We start from the raw sequence: 22,287 nt of genomic DNA, 5'->3' as shown, positions 1-22,287 counted from the left end.
TTCGGTTCAGAATTAGATTAAGTTGGTTCTTTTCGATCTGGAGGTAGGCCTAACACATTTAACATTCCATTGGTCATATGGAAGGAATTGGTAATGATGTCTATGAATACAAAAACACTAATGATATATTATCTCAAAATGTGAGATCATGCCTGCCCATGTGATGTGAATTATGACTCAATAGAATATATTCCAGTTAGATCCACGGTTAAATACCTAGGCATTAATATTACCAAAAACCTTTTGGTGAGACAACAGCTAAACTTTTCATGTAATAATTCAATCTAATAACATTCTTAATATTTGGCTACAACGCAACCTAACGTTATATGGCAGAGTCCTCTTGTCAAAGGCTGAAGGTTTTTTCTCATTTTGTATAGCCATCTCTATCTTTATATGTTGAGAACAAAATTGCTAAAGAAATTAATAATATGTTTTTAGATTTCATTTTAAAAAAGAAAAAGAAGCGGGAAAAAAAAGAAGTGCTCTCCAACTGCAGAGCGGATGGAGGTATTATTTTTTAGATTTTTCTGACATGATAAATATTTTTAAATAAATTGTCTTAAAAGATCCAAATTCCTTCATCCCCAATCATATTTTTTGATACAATTGGTAGCCTTTCCTTTATCTTTAAACGTAATTATTTACCTTCTAAGCTACCTATTGCCTTGTCCAAATTTCACCAGCAGTGTGTCCTTGCTTGGAAGCTGTGCTATGTCCACAGTTTCTCACCTCACAGAACACTTTTATGGAATAATAGTGTGATATCACTATTAGGAATAAGTAGCTTTTTGCCCCCCAGATGGTTCCAAAATAATATTAATTGAATCCTTTCTTTATTTGATGGCTCAGGAAATCTTTTGAAGTATACAAGCAATGTATGACTTACCACAATTCCCCAGTTCCTCCAAAAGAGTTTAGTACAGTGGTTAAAGCAATCTCACCCGGATTAACTCACTTTATTAAATGTCACTCCATATATAATCAAAGGTGTACAGTTACAATACAATCCACGTTACTTTTGGATGGAATTGATCTATTAGATAAGAAATGTACCAAAAGACATGTACGGAAAATATTTCAATTTAAAAAGAAAACTTCACCAAAAAGGAAAGTTCTATTGGAGGTCCCTGGTAGAATATATTGACAGGAAAAGGGTCTGGCTTTTACCTGGGAAATGTTGTATTTCCAATAAAGCAAAAGAAATACATTTCAAAATTTGACATTAAATCTACCCTGTCAACTCTAACATTTCTAAATATTTGGACATTGACAGCTCATGATCTTTTTGCAAACAAGCAGAGGAGACATTTGAACACTTGTTTTTTGGTTGCCACATTTCCAAACTATTTTGGTTTGACCTCACATATATGATTCTACCAATGTTACACATTCTTTCAGTTTAAAAGACATTATTTGTTATAATAACAATATAAAAAATAGACCCCTGGAGTATGTTGTTCATTTTTTTATTTTATATGGAAAATTCTTCATTCATAAGCAAAAATTTGCAAACTGTATTCCATCCGACACCCACTTTGAAATTGAATTTAACTCACTTCTTAAATCTCTTTATTACATAAAGAATAAGAAAACCCTAAGATTTCTTAAATACTATGAAGAAATATTTAAAGAAAATCTATGTATTTAAAGCTTTCCTTATTATTGTTTGTATGTTATTGTATTAATACATCTGTGTCCTAGCAACTTTTGATCTGATTAGAATTTTTATTTTATTTTTTCCTTGTATGTATTTTAATTGTGTGTGTTTGTTTCTATATTCTTTCTTGGCAATGTTCTTATGTTTGTATATATATATATATATATATATATATATATATATATATATATATATATATATATATATATATATATATATATATATATATATATATATAAAGATTAGCCTATTATATTGTAGGCTATTTAATTGATAACATAGACCGGTAAATAAAATAATATAAATAATGAAATATTTTAAATTTAGGTGGTCACCTTGCTAACCTGGAGTCGGTAACAAACATATTTAAGAATACTATGTCATCATAACATGCTAAAGTCAAGCGGCCAAATGGTGCTGTAACATGTCAAAATGTTGCTGTTACAATAATGTGGAAATTTCCAATGACCTTACTATTTATGTTCTTCTGATAGAATGAAAAGACATAGAAACAGCATTACTTCCTCTATTTTCATTCAAACTAAGAAATAATCTAGCAGTCGGGGTGTTTTTCTCCTTTTAATCAAAGGGCCATTGATGAACAAATGTAGTCCACTAATATTATTGTTTAAGTACACTTTCAAAAGGACCTTCAATACACAGTGCTCGAGGAGAAGAATTAATGATTTCACACCTTGTGACGCACAAAAGACCGCTAGTTTCGATACACGACGACCCAGGGACATGTATCCCTTTATGGATCACAAGGACACTTCAAAGACCTTAAAGACCTCACAGACCATCAAAAGACTTCAAGTTTCTATAAGTGAATTTAGATGGCCGAGCAGCTCTCATGAAATTCACTTTCCAGTGGACGGTGTAGGAGAAGGACCTCAGAGACTGTGGGCTATTCCTCCTCTCTCTGCGTGGTGGATTATAACCTAGATTTGACAATTGACATGAGGCGGTTTATCTGCTGGGTCCTGAGCGCAGTTCTCGCGCTGTGGGTCAGTCTGGTGAACTCCACGGCGTCGTTTCCTGGATTTCACGAGGCGTTGAGGAATAGGATGCGAGCACCTGGCAAGAGCGGCGGAGGTCAGGCGGGGCATAGCCGACACACCAACAGATATCCGCTCTACATGATGCACCTCTACCGGACCTTTCTGACCGGAGACGCCAAACATATCAGCCATGAAAATCCAACTCTTTACGAATCCGACTCAGTCTTGAGCCTCGTCGCCAAAAGTGAGTATAATTATTTTATCATTTTATCTTTAAATTAATTTTTACATATTTAGGCTATAGCCTACAATAGATTAGATTCGATTCAAGTTTATTGTCATTACACATGTACAAGTAGGCTACAATGCAACGAAATGAGTTGAGGACCTTTCGCGTGTCAGGCAAATTAGCCTACATTAGCCTACACATTAACATTATAACGTTTTAAATATATATGTTTCTAATTTTTAGACTTTTCAGATGATAGTCTAGGCCTATAATATAGACTATATATTATATTGAATTAAAAGTATTTTCTGTAAAATAAGAAGTGCTTCGGTGTTCCATCTCCACGAGTAAAATAATGAAATGATTAAAAAGTTTAAGACAATACTTCATGCACATTTATTTCGTTTGTAGCCGTGTGATAAGTGGCAATATGTTAAGTTAGCCGCCGTTCATTATCGCAAAACAAATCTCTTCAGGTTGATACAAGACCCCCGAGGAAAATAATTTGATAGGTAGTAGTTTAGCTGGTTCTAAGCTATTAGCCAAGTCACGTATTATGCTTATTAGCGTGTGTATTAGCTGCAAGACGTCTGTTTCAAAGTGGCTTTGGCAGCAATACACATCTCAACAATAAGAACATTCTCCTTTATTAATTGCTTGTCCCGAATATACCCATGTGTGAAAAACATCCTTTAAGATAATTAAGCACCACACTTATCCTTTCTAGACTTTCTTTAACTGTCTGTCCCCTTGACCAGAACTAATTTCTTGTCTAAATATTTTTCAGGTTGCCATAAGGTTGGTGACAATTTAGCCGTGACATTTGACATGTCCTCCATATCAGCAAGCGACGACGTCCAGCGGTCTGAACTTCGCATTCGCCTTCCAGAATTCACCTCTGAGATTGCGGTGGACATATTTCACTCATCCAAACAAGAGTGCGACCAAAGCCCCTGTGACGAAGTACGGCTTCACCTGGGCAGTGTGAAAGCCAACCCAAGTGACCCAACCTCCCATTCCTCCTGGAGGATCTTCAATATCACAGCGCTGCTCAAGCACTGGTTGCACCAGGGTGAGAGCGTTTCCTCAGAGGAACCCATCCAGATGTCTTCAGGTGCTGAGAAAGAGGGGCATGAGAATGTCCAGCACACTACAGCCAACAGGGTCATGATGGTGGTTTACTCCAAGCAGAACCGGGCAAAGACATCCACCCTCATCCAGACTGCCGAGCACTCGAAGTATGTCGCTCTGGAGCGGGCCGGTGGTGGAAGTGAACCTGTGCCTCGGCGTCACAAGAGGAACCACAGGACGGACAACAGAGTGCGAGACGCAGCAGCTAGCGTGATTACAGGTGTTTCACAAGAAGAAGGGGAGAAGAAATCGCTCTGCAGGAAGGTAGATATGTGGGTGGACTTCGATCAGATTGGCTGGAGCGACTGGATCGTTTATCCGAAGCGCTACAATGCCTATCGATGTGAAGGTAGCTGCCCTACACCTGTTGATGAGACCTTTACTCCAACCAACCATGCCTACATGCAGGTAATACACTTTTTAAACCTTTGATGTAGTTGTGATCATTACTTTAAGACATTTTCTGTTTGCTAGACTGACCCTTATGTTTGTCATCTTGTCATTCGCAGAGTCTTTTGAAGCTGCACCACCCAGACCGCGCCCCATGCTTGTCCTGCGTACCCACCCATCTGGCTCATCTCTCCATGCTCTATTATGAGAACGGCAAGATGGTCATGAGACACCATGAAGGGATGGTTGTAGGAGAATGTGGCTGCCACTGAGTCTCCAAACCCCAAATTAACTCAACACTTTGCACTTTGGATATGCTCCCCATACCCAGAAAAACATATTTAAGCACGAATGAATATAAATTGTTTACATTTGTACAGTATTTTCACTTGTAATAATTGAGGTATCCTGCAGAGGCACCTGGATTACTTGATGCTATTTTTGAAAGCTTTGCGTGTTTACCAAATTTGTAAATAGTAGGATATGTAAATGACCAAATGTAATAAAATGTTTTCATAATGGTTATGTATTTTGTGTCTTTTGAGTTTAAAAACCATCAGCAGCAAATGAATAAGCAAAGCACTTGTCAATACTCTGGTGTTTATTGATTTTTTTTTAAAGGCTTAAATGTCTCTTCAGGAATATCAGGGCAGTTAAGAGAGCTTCACAGCAAAAAAAAAAACAAGAAAAAAAACAAGAAAAAGGCCTTTTACATTCTGTTGAATGACACTTTAGGTGATATTACTCTTCAGGATAAAAAAAAAATTAGATTTTACCATTACAAAACGTATCAATGCCAGATGGAAAGTGGTCAAATTCAGGTATCATGGTATGCTAAATTTATAGGAGTTGGCATCTGGATTTCCTCCACATGACTCTTGTTGAGAAAACCACCAAGAAGAGAACCGTTGCTCTCCCTACTGACCATTCTGCAAAACTACACAAATCTGTATCAAACAAATAATGTCACATGGTGGCCCGTTAGATCCCCCATGTCTTAGGCGGATGTATCTGACATCTGAGATAGTTGCTCTTTCAGGCACAACAGTGTTAGCTGATGTTGAGAATCTAAAATAATGGCTTTGTGCGCATCTTGAGCGACAGCATCAGTACAGGAAAGGAAAATATCATTTGAACAGTAGATAAATGAAAGAAGAAAAAAAAGACAGATGACATGGAAGCAGAAGTCTTCTGTGCATTTATCCTCTCAGGGAACAGTTGTCATCACAGTAATATTCATTAAAGTTGTCGCCTCCTTCGTGTGGCAGGTCCTCTATTTTAGTTAGATGTCCATTTCAAACTGGGCATCCTCTGCTTGAAAATACAGAATACAATTAATATATACTGAACATATGGAACCCTATAAAGCCAACTGTATCATATTTGATACACAATTTTACAAGTCCAAGTCAAACCCTGCTGTACAGAATCTACTACATGCCTTCTGTCATCTGATAGATTAAACTTTTTTTCAAAGCAAAATAACTTTTAGGCCTCATCCACACATACATGTTTTTTCTTTTATAAATGTAAAAAAAAAAAAAAAAAAAAAAAAAATTTATATATATATATATATATTGTCCACATGAAAATGCAAAAACACGCTATGAATCGCTGTCAAAAGCCTGCCAAACCAACAGGTGGCAATAGAGCAATAGACCCTTTTCACAGACTGTGATGACAATTTAACAGTCATCAATATCGTAAATCCTGCAATGTTTTTTGTATTAGAACACTAATACTTTGCATCTTATTACTTTTGCATCAAATTACAAGTTACCGCTGCTGTGAGGGTGTTTCTAATAAAGCGTCTATGGGAGTGATGGTAAAAATTTACATATTTCTCTCTTTTGACTGCCGGTATCAAATCTCACTCCATTTTTTCCCTCTATTTGAAAGTTGTGAAACCACTATTGTGGCGTTTTTCTTTTGCTATTTGAGCAAATGGGCGCACAACTTTTTTTTTTATGTATTCTCTCATTCACAGCTATAATATTTAACCCAACTATGATGACTTCCGCTAAAAAAACCCTGAAAAGGGTCTATATAACCGTAACTGTAAAGCCATGTTGGCCAATCAGAAGGCTGGAAAAAAAGGTTATTGCCGGTTCTGGTTGATGTAACAAGCCAAAATCTCCGGTTTCACTGTCCACACGACACCACTGCAACCGGAGTTTCTAAAAATCTTCACCCTGGCAGGAGTTTTCAAAAAAGTTCGGTTTCAGTGTCCGGACACTACGTTTGCGTGTGGACAAATGGTCAAACCGCATAGAAAAAGCTGCGATAACACTTGTGTTTGTATGAACAGGGCCTTAGTATAATTGTTTAAAATCTGCACCTTCAGGCTGTGGTACACATCTTTTTGCTGTAAAATCTTTAATGATTTTTATTAAGTAAATGCAAAAACCTATTTTGTTAACAGTATTTTAAAATGAACACTTACAGCAACTACGAATAAAGCAACATGGGTTTACTTAATTATCCATACTTAATTATTTTTTTTTTAAAAGAAAAATCATGTTAAAATGCAAGTAAGATACGACTTTTGCCTTTTTTGTAGCCGGACAGTGCAGAGTGGACAGGAAGTGAGGTGGGAGAAAGAGGTTCACAAGGTCCACAAGCCAGGACTCAAACTTAGGTCCCCCGAAGCGCAACAGTGCTGTATGTTGGCATGCTGCCCATGAGGCTATCGGTGCCGGCATGCATCAGGCTTTTGAGGAACGATTAACTGAACAATTTCTCTATCATCACCGTATAGTAGAGTTTAGATTCTCTGCCCGAGCCTGGGTCGGGCCGATATTTCCCGGCACTATCCTCGGGCCGGGCCCTTGATCAAGCATGTGTGATTTTTTTAATCATTACTGTATTAGCCTAATTGGGTGGACAGAAAGCTATGCCATAATCAGAAATAATATATATATATTTTTAGCAAAGTAAGAACTAATACTACAACTAAGAATCAAAGGTGTACAAAGTTGCACAAGTCAGGATTAGTCTAAAAATGCACGTTAAACTCACAGCACATGCAGTGATAAAGCACAGCATTCTGAACAGAACCGCCAGTCATGAGCTGCTCTCGTGAACAAGTGCGCATTGCTAAACTAGCCCATTTGTTTTGTTTTTGAATTGTTTCGTGGACATTTCAAGCTTTCTATACACATTTCTCATGTCTGTGAGGCAAGTAGCCTGCTGAGTTTGGGTTTATTTATGAGATACGCTCTAGTTCATGTGCAATGAAAGTGATCGCTGATAATTTGATAATTTACTCACCCCCATGTCCTCCAAGATGTCCATGTCTTTCTTTCTTCAGTCAAAAAGAAGTTAAGGTTTTTGATGAACACATTCCAGGGTTTTTCTCCATATAATGGACTTCAATGGGCTCTAAACGGTTCAAGGTCCAAATGACAGTTTCAGTGCAGCTTCAAAGGGCTTTAAACGATACCAAACGATGACTAAGGGTCTTATCTAGCGAAACGATCTGTCATTTTTTTTTAATTAATAAAAAAGTTGAAGTTTTATAAGCACAAATGCTCGCCTTGCTCTGTTCTGTGATACGCGTTTGTGACGTCACGTAATATGCAATTACGTACCGAGTCAGTGTTTACAAGTTGAACATGTACATACTAAGTCAAACGCCGTTTACTGCGCTGAGTCACCGCAGCGGTCTCAAACATCTGCCTAATTTCGTCCTTTGTGTATTCCGCTTCAAAAAGGTAGGGCAGGGGGAAAAACTCCATCTCATCTCCTCGAAGTTCAAAATTGTCCGACATCGTTGGTTTACCTTTTAACCAAAGCCTGGTTCGTTTGACTAGTGTGAGCGCTCCGTTCTGTGCCCTGGCTCGGTTCGTTTAGCCGGCCCTGGCCCGCTTGGAAGCGGTGGGCCAGAGTGCGGTTTGGTTGGGCTCAGGGACCGAAATTAACACCCGCCAAGCGCCAAATGCGGGTAGATTTTCCGTTTGGCGACTAAATTCAAAAGGTTAGCCGCCACACTGGCGGGTGATTTTCATACCAAAATAGTAATGCAATATAATGTGTTTGCCAGTAACTAATCTGGGGACGAGGTGAGCTAGCCACAGAACGTCTCTACGCTCCAAGTCTCGCGACACTGTCTTGGGGGCCGGAAGGTAAACAGTGCCGCGAGACTTGAAGCACTAGAGACGGTCTGTTGCTAACTAGTACTGCAGCTAACTTGCGGTCTGCAGCTATCTGCTGCATATTAGCTGATATGTGGCGACATTTACCGGGAGTGAGCCAACCTTTGAAACGAAAACTCACAGACGAAAAGGGGGATGAGTTAAATAAAAAAAGAAAGTTTTGTGAGGTATGGAGATAATGGAGTTTCAAGAGGCTGGCTACAATATGATTCTGACGCTGTCGTGATGAGTTGTTCGGGGTGTCGCCAGTATGCTAAAGATAAAAACAGAAACAACTCATGTCATCGGAAATAAAACGATGACACTTGATCAATAGATAGATTTTTTTTATTATACATTTCAAATTTTGCTCTGGACAATTTTTTATGTTTGTATTCAACATAATACCTTATTATCTCAATTAAATGTACTGAAATTAATGTATATGTGACAAAAAAAAGGCTGTTTATTATTTTGCCCGGTAAAAAATATGCTTGGCTGGTGGATTTTTTTCATCTACCAGTCCCCGTGGCAGGTGAGCCAAAAAGTTAATTTCAGACCCTGGTTAAAACTTAAACTTTTTTATTTATTTTTTAAATGACCGATCGTTTCGCTAGATAAGACCCTTATTCATCGTCTGGTATCATTTAAAGCTGTACTGAAACTGTCATTTGGACCTTGAACCGTTTGGAGCCCATTGAAGTCCATTATATGGAGAACAATCCTGGAATGTTTTCATCAAAAACCTTAATTTCTTTTTGACTGAAGAAAGAAAGAGATGGACATCTTGGAAGACATAGGGGTGAGTAAATTATCAGCAAGAGTTTCTTTAAAAGTGAACTAATTCTTTAAATCGGGCTTGAGCTCATAATTACAGTTAAATGTGTCAGGCCGGGCCAGGCTCGGTCAACGCGCACGGCTCGGGTAGGGTTGGGCTTGATTTTGAACCCGATCTAAGCTCTACCGTATAGCTTGGCATTAGAAAAACGTTCAAAAACATTATTGGGAGATTATTGGGGCATTTATATGCACTTTATGTAAGCAGGCTGCTATACTGTTATAAAGTTCTCATTGATTTACATTACATGCTATAATAATTTCATCTTTTTGAGCATACAAATTAGCAACTGCACAAGAATGCAAGTTGCTTGAGTTTGGGCCTCCGAATGAAACTGAGGTGGGGTTTTTATGAGCTCCATATTTTCCTACAATCACACTATACAAACCATAAAAGCCTGATGTATCAAAATGCAAATTTTTTTGTTGTCTAAATATTCAATAAAATGCTCCATTTCCAATATTTTTTTTTTATCTTCCTGGATATTATTTAATATGTCAGTATTTACAGGGTTAAAAACTTAAAGTTGCTTTTACCTGCGCTCTTGTCCGCTGGGGGGTTGATGCTGTTATTATTGACAGTCTGTTGGGGGCGGACCTTGTCGTTATTCCTGGTGACTGAAGGAGGACTGGTCACCCCTGGAATGTCAGGGAGGCAGCAGGGCGGTGTGCGGGCCAACGGGGAGCTGCGACACTCCAGCAGAAACTTTCGGTCATAGATGATCCGAGTGCCTATATATAGTTTAGAAACCAAATCAAATACAGCTGAGATTATGCTATGTTAAGGAAACAATGTTCCTATATCAGAGTGCAAGAGTAGAGTTGACTGACAAGCCTGTGAAAACATGGAGGCACGGCAGGTGCGTTTGGGCTGTGCCATCTGCCATGTTAGTGTTGTAAACTGCATTCAATCCCAGCATGTCTAAACATGTCCCTATGACAGTGCATTTTACAACATTCAACAGTTGCCTCATTAAAGGTTGAGCTTCGGAAAGCGTCAACGTTTGACAAACTATTTTTTAGCACTGTGTCCTTATCAGAACACAGTGTTAAGAGAAGAGCACAAGCCAACAGGCTGAAATGGAGCGGTGAGAACACACTATCAGCTCTCCTCATATCAGCCCTGTTGAACCTACTGCGAACCTTCACACACACAAACATCCTTGAACTACATTCACTCAGTGAGGGAAAGCTAATGCGTGCATTATAGCAGCAGCCAGAAACACCTGTAAACATAGGTTTATCAGGCTTGTACACCAATGGAAACAACTGATAAACATGGCACAATTTAACCAATAAAAAGTCACATGACAAAGAGAAAAAAAAGTCACCAGTCCGCATAATTCTGCTGATTTTTCCAAAAATTCAGTGCAGAAAACACAAAAATAATCCACAGATTCCATGTGGCCCTGCTTATGAGCTAGAAAAGCAGAAGTGCTGTGTACATTGGTAAACCAACAAAGTCACATGCCTCCTGTCACATCCTCCTTTGTGGACTGTTTACAATCTCTGTTATCTAAAAAAAAAAATCATCCACTGAACGCAATAGACTACAATCACTAAACATATATATAACAGACATGATAGAATATGCATTTAAATGTTCAGTTTTTCCACAATTGTCCAAGAGCCTAAAACACCATGCCAGCATATCCAAAATTTACTTGAAGGTCGTTCAAGGCCATGAGGTGATATTCTTTTACAAATTTCAAACTGGGAGGTTCTCTAATCGCAGGCCTTTCGACAATTTAGAATGTTTAGTTATTTTAATTAAACAACCCCTGTTTCTTCGGTCATAATGCTATATTTGAACCCTTTTATAACGACATTTCTGCAATTGCCATGTCCTGCAGAACATTGTTTTGAAAAATGCAGTCGTGTCCGCAAAACAATGTGGTACAGTTAAAAGACAAACAAAACAAGACAAACGGGCTGAAGCGTTATGAGCACGCGCACCGCAGCCTGTCAAGCACAAAGACAATGCGAGCGGTGCACGAGCTCTGGGATGTATCGCTATGTCGCGGTCAAAACAAAAACAATGCCTGCACTGCGACAGTTGTAAACGCTTCCAAACTATTCGTCCACAAGTTTGTGACATTTACCTCCAGGAGTCGTGCTAAAGAGGGTCCCTCCGGGCGTTGTAGAGTAATCATGAGGCATATGGGCCGCATCGTTGATTGTGACTCTTCTGGTGGTCGGGATTGCCTGACTGGTGGTCTTGGACATTTTCAACACTATTGCAAGCACAAACTCAGCCAGCTGCCTTTATCAAATAGTGTCTATGCACCTTAAGCCAGAGAATAAAACAATTTAGAACACATTTCAATGGGAAAATGTGTATGTTAGCAGCAGTTCAATATCAAGTTACTTTCTCTAATGATTTACCTTGTCCGTTTGTGGCAAACTTGAATACATACAAAAATAAATACTACTAAATATTTGAGCCAGTATGACACTTCATTCACACACTCACACTCGCAAACTAGCTAAATGCTAGGCTTCTCCGCGACCACGTTTTCTCTCTCACTCCCTCATGTACACACCACGCACTCAACAAAACATGAGCAGGAAAGGGCTATTTAAAACGGAGAATTGATGCAACAGCGCCCCACTGGTATGCGTTAGTACTGCAAGAAAGCGATGGGAAATGTAGTTCTTCCGATGTTTACAGGCGTTGTTTCCGTTACACTGATTCAAAAAACTACTTGCCATTCGTTGTTGTTGTTGTTTAAATCGCTACATTTCCTCTGAAATCAATCGGAGATGATCACTGAAATGTTTTGGTCTGAAATGTTAGAATGTTTTGTGAATTTTATGTCAAATTTAAGGCCATAAAAAGTCTTAAATATCTTAAATGGTTTGAGAAAAGTCTTAATTATCCTTTCAAGAAGTCTTACATTTGGGAAAAACAGAAACATTCTAATATTAAAAATGTTTTAAAGGCAGAAATGTGAGGTTTAGCAGTTTAAAACGTTTTGTTTTTGTCAGAACTTGTTATTTGAATAAATTTGTTTAAATATTAGTTATTAAAGTAATTTTATGGTTTGGGTGTAATAGACATTGTCCTACCCCGTTCATTGTATAGTTTTATTTGTACAGGTCTTACATTTGATTCGCAGATACGGGTACATGTAGCTATGCTATGCAAAATATGACCAGTTTGTCAACAATAAGATTTTACTGTGTGACTGTGGTGACAATTCAATAGATGGAGCTTAAAATCATTCATTCATCCTTTGAAGCTAAAACTAGACTATAAATACTTATCAAAAATATTCGGCACATTCTCTTACACACGCACACAGTGTCACAATATGTCACATCTTTCTTTATTAATTTTTTGTAAATGATCTGAGCTGGTGTGCAGGATAAATGGTCTATACATTTCTTAATTTCAGAATGATTCTGAATAAAAGGCTTGTATACATAATCAATGTTCGTATTTCCTCTCTCCGTTACAATAATAATTAAAAAAAGGAAATGAAAACATGTTCAAATAGCAACAAAGCCTCTACATTCCCCATGACATGGGCATGTTCGTATTACTGGATTCTAACTAATTGACTTAAAGTACAGCCATAACAACTCTAATAAGGGTGCATAGCATTCTAATTAAATATAGTTTGTCATATATTTATACATATATTCTTTATTAAAAACATCTTTTTCTGTGCATGTGCGCAGTTGCATTCCTTAGTACAGAGTAATATGATATTGCGTTTATATTGTCATTAATCCATTCTAAAGGAGTATAGGTGAAGTCTAGATTTTTGCAACAGTTAAACATTGTACATAAATTCTTTTTTTTTAATACATAATGATTGCAATGTCAAATCGTTTGTTCCTCAAAACAAAAATAAATAAATAAAACATCCTTTCCCCCCTTTGTTTTCAGGAATTTTGTCTCGATCAACAATTACAGCAGCGATAAGATATTGAACATGTCCTTCATCACTTCCATTACGCACTTCCCAACACCCACGACAATCCTTATACTCCTTTGAGTGGACATAGGATTTACCGTTAAGTATGTATTAACTAGAATCATGGAAGAGAAATCATCTGTCAACACAAACCTGAGTGAACTGTAGAAAACAATATACAGTGAGGCAGAACTCATAAGTGTTTTAATGCGTTGGTGAGAAGGGACGTGTGCAGTCTCACAAAGCACACTAATGTCATTGACTAAACAAAAACACTAGGATCTGATTAAACACTTTTCTTAAATATGAAAGTACAATCATTGTCATTCGTCCAATTGTCCATGCATTCCATAAATATTTGTCTTAGTTTGGAGGATAAGTTCATTCATTCACTCATTCATTCAGTCAGTCAGTCACTCATTCATTGACATCCATCGAATTAAAACTACATGAGTCAGTATATCACGGTGTGCTCGTGACTATGTAAGCTACTGTGCTGTGATTAAATGCTGAGCACCATACCTGATTTCATTATCGTTCAAAGAAACCTTGCCCATTAAAGTGAAACACAGCTACCGTTCAGTGAACTCGAGTTGGCATGTAGATCACGTAATTGCATACGGTGTGAGATACTCATGCATGCTGTTATATCTCTTGAATCGTATACGTCTTACAAATGCTACTAAAATGTCGGGTTAATACAGTATACACTGAACACACAAGCGCTCGTAGACCGAAAAACACACACACACACGCACGCACGCACGCACAACAACGCAGTATTCCAACTGTTGCAGCACGTTTGATATTATTGCTTTGGTAGACTATACTTCAAGAGTTTTTGTGTATGTTTGGGCTCTTTCGTAGTAAAATTAAAAAGAATAACGGTGAAAAAACACATGCGAATGACGTTAATAGGGAATCGGTAACATGAAGTTGCCATAAAAGTACTTTAAGCTTCCCATAGTTACCATAAAACCTTGTTGGTATACGTGTTGTTACAGGTAAAAGTGAGACATCGGAAGCCAAAAAGTGAGACAGACAGTTGTGAGTTCACAGTTCAGGGGTCAATTTTAAGGTGGACTTTCACAGTGCTGTCTGTATATTTATCGGTCTATTTTTAACTGTACATCTAAATGAAAAACAAAATACAAACAAAAAGAATAATCGAAGAGCATCAAAGTTTAAAACGCTTCCTTGCCACATAACACCATCTGAAATCCCAAACATTACAAAGGCAGTTACTCAGAGATAGTCCCCAAGCCCCACACGTCACAGCTACAATCGTGTTTTTTTTGTTGTTTTTTTTTCACCAGCACGGCTTGATTAATAATATAAAATCAATAAAAATGTCCGGGCCGAGTGCAGGCCCAAGAGAACAGCATGAAAAGCGGTGTTAGCCTGCATGCAATGCTACATTAGTCTGTGGAAATGGTCCGACATGACGGTTTTAGTTGAGCAGCTGAGCTACAAATGAGGGTGAATGGATGGTCGATAGGCCGGAGGTCAAGGTTGCGAACTGTCAGACAGAGAAAGCACGTGCCCTCCGTAGGTTGCCATTTGGGTGTTGTACGTACGAAGCTACGCAACCTCCAACAAACGAATCGGTTCGGATTTGAAAGGAGGGGACCTTTAAATTCAAAACAAGATATATAAAAGCAAAAGGTGGCTGACAGTTCAAAGGAACACGGATACGCTTAACAAAGTGGAAATAAACGCACGCGGACGCTCACGAACAGGAGAGCACAGTGGCTTGTTGTCATTCCCATGGCAAACACCAAATCAGCTCTGACCGATCCCAAAAAAAAAAAGCTCAGTACCAAGCCAGAAGCGAGTACACATGCGTTAGATACCGACACACACGCACACACACCGACGCACATTCACATAGCATTAGAGTGCATATATCACATTGAATAACAGGATAAAGGGCCTGTGGGAAATGACGTGACGGGCTTAGCATCCACTATGCTGCTGTGTAATGACAATCTGTTTGACAAAATAAAGAACTGTTGCTTTTTTTTTTTTTTTGGGCTGTTGTGTTCCCAAGACCCCTTGTTTCAAGAGTCTCTCATTTTCAAGCTCAAAGGTCCAAAGGTTTCCCCCTTCCCACTGCCAGTCCTGGAACGGCCCTTTACCTTGTACCCCTTCAGTTTTTTAGATAATGACAGCTCATAGGTCATGCACCAGCAGTCAGTCATGCGTTTACAGTTGACAGGAAGCACTTTTGTTGCTTTTTTTGGTGGTTTTCTTCACGTTTTGTATAAAAAGTTCATGCCCTATGCTAGTCGTATGTTTTTATCTTCTTCTGTTAAAAATGTTACAAAACTACAGGTAGAGAACTCCTCGTCCTTGTTTTCCAGTGACCCTCCGTGGTTGCTTGACTGTAGGATTTGGGTGAGATGTGTTGCTCTTTCGCTGCGTGTTTTGATTTTTTTTCCCCCCATCGCTTCATGTATCGTTCTGTCTCCCAGTCGTGCGTAAGTGAAGGATGGTTTGGCAGTGGATGTTCGACCCTGGAAGAGCAATCCTTCATGAACAAATAGCTCCTTCAAAGAGACATTGTCTGAAGTAAAGTCACTCTAGCTAAAACATAAAACTGATGGCTGTATCATTCAAGTTTAGCAAAGCTAGCTCGCCCCATGGGATTAAAGTTGTTCCTTATGTAATGCACCAATCATTTTTCCTGTCCCGTACCTTCAGGACATTGTGTTTATTTCAATGCTTTAGTCTCCGCAGACTGGAGCGCTTCACAGTCTGGACATCCCTCTTCACATCCACACCCAACTGGAAAAAAGGAGGAGAGACACAAAAAGTGACCAAATCGAGTCTGAACAAACTTAATGAACTGAGATATCCCCACAATCAACTGTTTCTTGTTTTCCCCCTGGCATGTCTCTTAGGATTTGAGGGGATTTATGAATGGAGGTGAAGCGACGCAACTAACGCTGGTAGGTCATGTGATAACGACAACATGGTGGATGTAGTATGTCTGGATTACACTCATACTACACACATTCATACTATATATAACATACTTTTTTAACGGCCGCAAAGTAAGTTCAAATTCAAATGTAGTACCTACTCAGACAGTACGCGATTTCGGACACACCGGAAGACTTTTACCCAAGTGTTATTGGAATTGGTAACTTGTAAGAGTAATTTTCGCTGTAAGGTATCTCTTTTACTTAAGTATGAGTTATGTGTATGTTTAGCCTTTATTAAGATTTTCTTGTCTACACGACATCTACTGGCGTAACAATGTAACCTTCACAAGGGACAACTGAACAAAACTTTGAATGATTCTGAACAAATCTTTTTGGTGAATGGATTCAAAAGAGTCACTGATATGATTCAAAATCGCCACCACTGCAGCCAATAGCCAATACAAATATAGGCATACTGTAAGAAATGTCTTGTCAAATAACCTAAAATGTACATTGTGTGGTGGTATCAAAATTTACTGGTTGTAAATAAATATATATCAATATATCCTATATATAGGCAGTTTGAAATATTAAAAGTGAAAGTAAAGACATTTATAATGTTAGAAAAAATATATATTTCAAATAAATGCTGTTTTTAAAACTTTATATTCATCAAAGAATCCTGATAAAATGTACCTGTTTAAATATTAAGCAGCATGACATCAATGTTTTCAACATTGATAATAATAAGAAATATTTCTTGAGACTGGGGTAATGATGCTAAAAATTCAGCTTTGGCATCACAGGAATAAATAACATTTTAAAATCAGTCATTTTAAACGGTAATAATATTCCACAATATTACTAATAATATTATATTTGACTGTATTTTTGATCAAATAAATGCAGCCCTGGTTAGATACTTATTTCAAAAACATTACAAAATATTACTGTCCCAAACTTTTGAATGGTAGTGTATATAGAATAACTGAAGACCAAAACAATAATTTATTAATTACTAAAGTAATATTTATGAAATATTAGAAAACAGAAACATCAAAACCCATCAAAATGTATGATGATAATCTTAAAAGAATCAATACTATTCAATACTATTATAAACCTGAAAGAAAAATGAGTACCCACCTTGGTCACGACATTCCCATGCTCATCAGTGAACTGCTCCTCATGTAGATGATCACTGGCGAGATCTATCGGATCATCCTTCTGTAAAGAGGGAATAATAGTTTAATTATCATTATTAAATAATAGAAGTCAAGACTGTGCCCAAAAACATGCTCTTTGCTCAGACTGGACAGGCTCAGGGGACACACCTGTGCCTTCCGTCTGTCCTGGTCCCATGCACGTAATTCCCCCTCCTGATGGGAGAAGCCCAGCCCTTTATCAAAGGGCTGAGTGCCCAGCAGACGCCCCCGCAGGACCTCCGAATGGCCTGTATCACATACCGGTGTAAGAAGGGCCTCCTGTGCTACACGGGACTGATTGTGGTCCTGGGACGATGACATCATGGCCTCCATGGACGGCCTGGCTTTGGGTTGAGACCAGCTTTGGAGGGAGTCTTTCTCCTGCGAGTAAGGCTGGAAGGCGCCGCCACTGAGCCTGCGGAGGAGAGACGGACAAAGATGGTGTAAATGCTATCTGTCAAAAGGGCCATTCACACCAAGAACTATAATGATATCTATAACTTTAACATTTTAATAACACCGCCCTGCATTATATATGCTGGATGAAATCCAATACTACTTTCTTACTAATTTTGGGGTGCTGGGGCCCGTTCTTCGTACCTCGCTAACTCAGTTAGCTGGATTTGATTGTTGACGATTTGGCATGATCTTGGATTGTTTGGTTCTTCGAAGCTCATCCTGGACTTGCTGTCATAGTAACAGGTCCGTAAGCTTAAACCTGCTCGGGAGCAGGCTTATTTCATGTAAACAGGATTAGATTGCATCTTGAGGTGATACTTAAAATCTGTCCCAGCCACTGCTACTTTATTACAAGAGTGCATTACTGAACCAGGGGCAATAATAATAATTTTAAATAATAATATAAAAATGTTATATTGTATATGTATATGAGAATGTATAATGTTGTGTATAATACTATAGACACAGCCACTTGATTGAGCAATTTATTTGTGATGGAATAATTACTTTATATAATTTTGTTTTTATTGGTTTACACACATGTTGTACAGTTACTCTGAGCCGTGCATTAAGTGATTACGGATATTATGGGAGTGGCTTGATGCAGCGCAATAGAGGATAATTTGATCTTGACCCATAAGAAACTTAAATACTGTCACGTTACAAATCTGCTTCAAATTTAATTAAAAATTAAATTACAACATTGAAATAAAAATGTAAAGGGTGTACAAATACTGTATAAAATCGTGAATATAAATAATTGGTAATCATGTAAAAAAAAAAAACATTTATAATTTATCTATTATAACTTATGTTGGTTTGGTCGTTTGGCTGTTTCCTGATAAAGGTTAAGAAATTCGTGGGTTTTTTTTTGTGTAATTTGTCAAGTTTTTATTTTTTATTTGTCAAGTTTTTTGCCTGGTGGCTTTTTAATTATATGATGTCATTACGTTGCTTTCTTGACGCCAGCCAATCGCTGCATTGCTGATTGTGGTTTCGAGTATCGATTCATCTGCCCTCTTCAGGGAAAAAAAGAACGCTCAGTAATCGTAGATCATTTAATCCAGATATTTTAATCCAATCCGCAAATTCGTTTGAAGAACCAAATTAGCCAGAGATCAGTTATCACGATTAAAAGATCTGGGATCTGTCAAATCATCTTAGATGTATTAAGCGAGGTACGAAGAACGGGCCCCAGGTCTCAAAAATAGCACCTGTTTTGCTCTAGCACCGCACAGTTTCTCACAAAATATGTGCATTTCGTGGCGTTTTTGCTTTCAACAACCATTTTGTAAGGCCAAGAAGTCTTGTATTATTCCTTAATCAACAGAAAAAACTACCAAAAAGACATGATTCTCTATTTGTTCGATTTTAGGCCGATTTCCACACGTATGACATTATTTAATGCCTAATCGTGATTTCAAGGTTAAAATGATAGCCAGTGATAGAAGAAAATGCAAAACATGACCCTGAGGTTTTATGTTTTATCTGTGGGTGCTTTACTACATCCAAACAGCGACAGACAATTTAGTGAAAAAAAAATTGTCCTCAAATTATATTTGTCCACTCCTTTGAAAATTGTAAGTTAAATTAAACATTTAGATTTTGTCATAAAAACAGAAACTTTTGACATTTGACGGCATTCTTCATTCATATTTTGTGAAAAAAACTGTAAGTGATTGAAAATTTGTATTATTTTCTAAACTCAGCATCATCGAGTTGGGTACTTTTAGGCCTTTACAAATCACCAGAATTTTTTTCTAAGATGCATGGCTGTTATCATTCTAATTCTATGAGAATAAGGAAGTCCACATCACAACTATAACGATAATGACACAGAGAAACGATATTGTTGGAATCACTTTCAGAACGATTTTTTCCCTGCTGATAAAAGGTAAAAACATTGACAGCCAATCAGAATCCACCCGAGTTTAAAGTTTTTATGGATGCTAACACAGATATTGTTCTTGGTGTGAACAGACCTTAATGCTTGTGGAGTAACGTGGGATACTAAAGTAATCCGTACCTGTCCCCGTTGTGTTCTAGTGCTCGGGTCAGTCCAGTCCTCTCGCATAACTGAGCGTAGAGCTGTTGCCCTGTAAGAACAGAAAACTTTTCCTCTGAACTTGCCCCTTTTCCACCCTTTCCTCCTCCTCTAGTTACACCCATCACACAGCTGCCCGCCGCCGCCGTCAACTCTGTCCTCTTGCCCTCCGACCTCTGACCTCCTGCCTGCCCGTTGTAGTTGGCCTTTGGGACGGCACCGCTAGCCCATGCCTTTTCCGCACTTGCGGATACTGGCTCGTGCTGTATGTTGTCTTCCTCGAGCTCCTCTTCCTCCTCTTCCTCTTCCAGCTCCATGATGGAGCCGCTGGCCCCGCTGGCTCCGCTGCTGGGCCTCCCCAAACTACTGCAGGGCAGGCTCAACGTGTTGGCCTCCGAGTCGTCTGCGCGGCTGCTGCCATCCAGGGACGAGTCCTCGACGGTCACCAGGGACGGACTGACCCCCGCCGGCCACACTTGCACGTCCGACATCTCCATCATGGTGTCCTCCTCGGTGGTGGCGATGGGCGCGCACTCCAAGCTTGACACCTCCTGCCAGTAGGGCTCAGCGCCGAGCGGGGAGGGAAGGCTGTACTGCATAGAAGCGGGGGAGAGCAGCTCCTCCTGCACCAGCCCGTAACCTGAGAGATGGCCAGACAAGAAAGGCAACGCTAACACCACACAGACACAGTGGGGGTACGTGAGGAGTCCTGACCCTCTTAGAAAGGTCATGCAGAACACAGTGCTCGGGGTGCACTCAAAGTCTGTAAATATACGTGACCGGAAGTGCTTAAACGCAAGGAGTTGTGATTTTGGCATTAGCATTATAACAAGGCCACAGAAAGGTCATTCTTGTTCACTCACAACAAGCAATCCACTTGCAAAAAGTAACCTTTAAAAGAATATTCTGGGTTTTTTCAACCTGGGGGTATTTGAAAAATGACACTTTAAATAAAGGCTTTAGCATTGTGCATCCTCATATTATATACTGTTTTTACTGAAAGGACTTTTCAGACTATAAAGGTATCTTCATTCTAGTTTCCTGTCACTATTTGACATTTTTTGACCCCTCAAATGCTGAAACAATGTGTTATTTCCGTGATTGACCAACGCAGGTGAATATGAGGCTCACAATTGGGTGTATGTTGCTAACCATCTACAATTTCATACTGCTCCAGAGCATGGCTTAATAACCACAAGTTAAAAGCGGTGCTAATCCCAGTGTTAAAAGCAGGGTTTAGAGCGCTGGATCTTGGGTCAAGCCATCGGTTGTCGATGGAATTAAAATGCAAGCTTGTAGTAGATTGTAAGAAAGGTGTGGGGCTTATGCTGATGAAATGATTGGAGAAGGTTTCACTGGAAGATTGAGTTATGACATGTTGATTAAACATTACAAGGTCAAAATAGTCAAAGCCATAGCCGTGTGGGCAAGTGCTACGGACATATTGCAACGCCTCTGGGCAGCGATTTCGGGCATCCAAGACCAATTCCTATCTATTTGAATCTCAAAAACTGCTTGACAAACTCTTAAATAATGAAATAACATATTTGAAATCTGACATGAACTGTCCCATAAATGTTGTTTCTTATGCTCAAATAGCGTTAAAAAAAGCATACTTTTCAGGCTAGTCACAGGTTCTATGGGAACTGGTGCATCTAACAGCAGCTTCAGTGACGCAATGACCTTACCAATTGCAGATTGGCTCTTTTATTTAGAAGGCGGAACGTATTCCGCCATATTGTAATAGGAGTGAACCGTCTTGGTATATCTATAGTCTTTGTCACGAGTTTCTTTCCTGATCCAATTCCCTTCTCTCCTCTCCCATGATTTTCTGTCTTTCCTCCTAATGTCCTATTTAAATAAGGCAAAATTCCCCCCCAAAATTTAAAAAAATAAAATACATGGACAAACATTTAACATTAGGATCAATAACATTCATTTACAAAATATATAGGTTGAATTTTCATTTCATGCCGACTTAAATTTTTTATTCACACGCTACAAAAATAAATAAAATAAAATAAGTATACTGAAACAAAACATTTGCAAACAATAAGGGACATTTAAAATATATCAATCTATAAATACGTTGAAAACCCAGAATTTTCCTTTAATATACCTTACGCCTCCCACATACACACTAATACGCTTGGATTCAGAATTGACTCAGATCTCTCTTTTTCAAATATGTATGAAAATTGTGTACATGACCAGCTTAATGAGTATGCAACAATGGCTTTTTCTCTTGTATGTATGGTCATAATGTAGGATATACATTCCTGGTATTGTTCAAACGAACATGGAATTGCAATAAATATAACTGCATGATTTGAACATTTGCATGATGT

General features: G+C 38.6%; 3 protein-coding genes across 4 annotated transcripts in view; 1 reads left to right on the top strand and 2 right to left on the bottom strand.

The window, feature by feature from the left end:
- Nucleotides 1–2,619: 2,619 nt before the first annotated feature.
- On the top strand, nt 2,620–4,683 carry ndr1 (nodal-related 1; the record flags this gene model as incomplete). Its single annotated transcript, XM_079835416.1, has 3 exons — nt 2,620–2,905; nt 3,678–4,429; nt 4,531–4,683. The coding sequence occupies 3 exons, from the start codon at nt 2,620–2,622 to the stop codon at nt 4,681–4,683; spliced, it is 1,191 nt and encodes a 396-aa protein (XP_079691542.1).
- A 311-nt stretch (nt 4,684–4,994) lies between these two features.
- Nucleotides 4,995–11,957, bottom strand: eif4ebp1 (eukaryotic translation initiation factor 4E binding protein 1). Of its 2 annotated transcripts, none has more exons than XM_079835414.1 (4): nt 11,767–11,957; nt 11,484–11,668; nt 9,919–10,113; nt 4,995–5,722 (listed from the first exon to the last, which is right to left on the bottom strand). In XM_079835414.1, exons 2-4 carry the CDS (start codon nt 11,605–11,607, stop codon nt 5,694–5,696), a joined length of 348 nt encoding a protein of 115 aa, XP_079691540.1. In that variant the 5' UTR covers nt 11,608–11,668; nt 11,767–11,957; the 3' UTR covers nt 4,995–5,693. The 2 variants fall into 2 exon arrangements, with proteins under 2 accessions (XP_079691540.1, XP_079691539.1); XM_079835413.1 differs by having other exon boundaries at nt 4,995–5,725; nt 11,767–11,936.
- A 772-nt stretch (nt 11,958–12,729) lies between these two features.
- ank1b (ankyrin 1, erythrocytic b) overlaps nt 12,730–22,287 on the bottom strand; it is a gene marked incomplete at its 5' end in the record, with an annotated part of 95,545 nt that continues 85,987 nt past the window's right edge. Inside the window, 5 exons of the mRNA XM_079834940.1 lie at nt 12,730–15,820; nt 16,002–16,091; nt 17,378–17,458; nt 17,566–17,851; nt 19,922–20,579. Coding sequence (XP_079691066.1) covers nt 16,023–16,091; nt 17,378–17,458; nt 17,566–17,851; nt 19,922–20,579 — 1,094 coding nt within the window. The 3' untranslated portion in view covers nt 12,730–15,820; nt 16,002–16,022. The remainder of the gene's footprint in view (nt 15,821–16,001; nt 16,092–17,377; nt 17,459–17,565; nt 17,852–19,921; nt 20,580–22,287) is intronic.

The sequence above is a fragment of the Gobio gobio genome (genome assembly GCF_949357685.1).
Source record: "Gobio gobio genome assembly, chromosome: 14".
NCBI classification, from domain to species: Eukaryota; Metazoa; Chordata; class Actinopteri; order Cypriniformes; family Gobionidae; genus Gobio; species Gobio gobio.
This window is presented reverse-complemented; position numbering and strand designations above follow the sequence as displayed.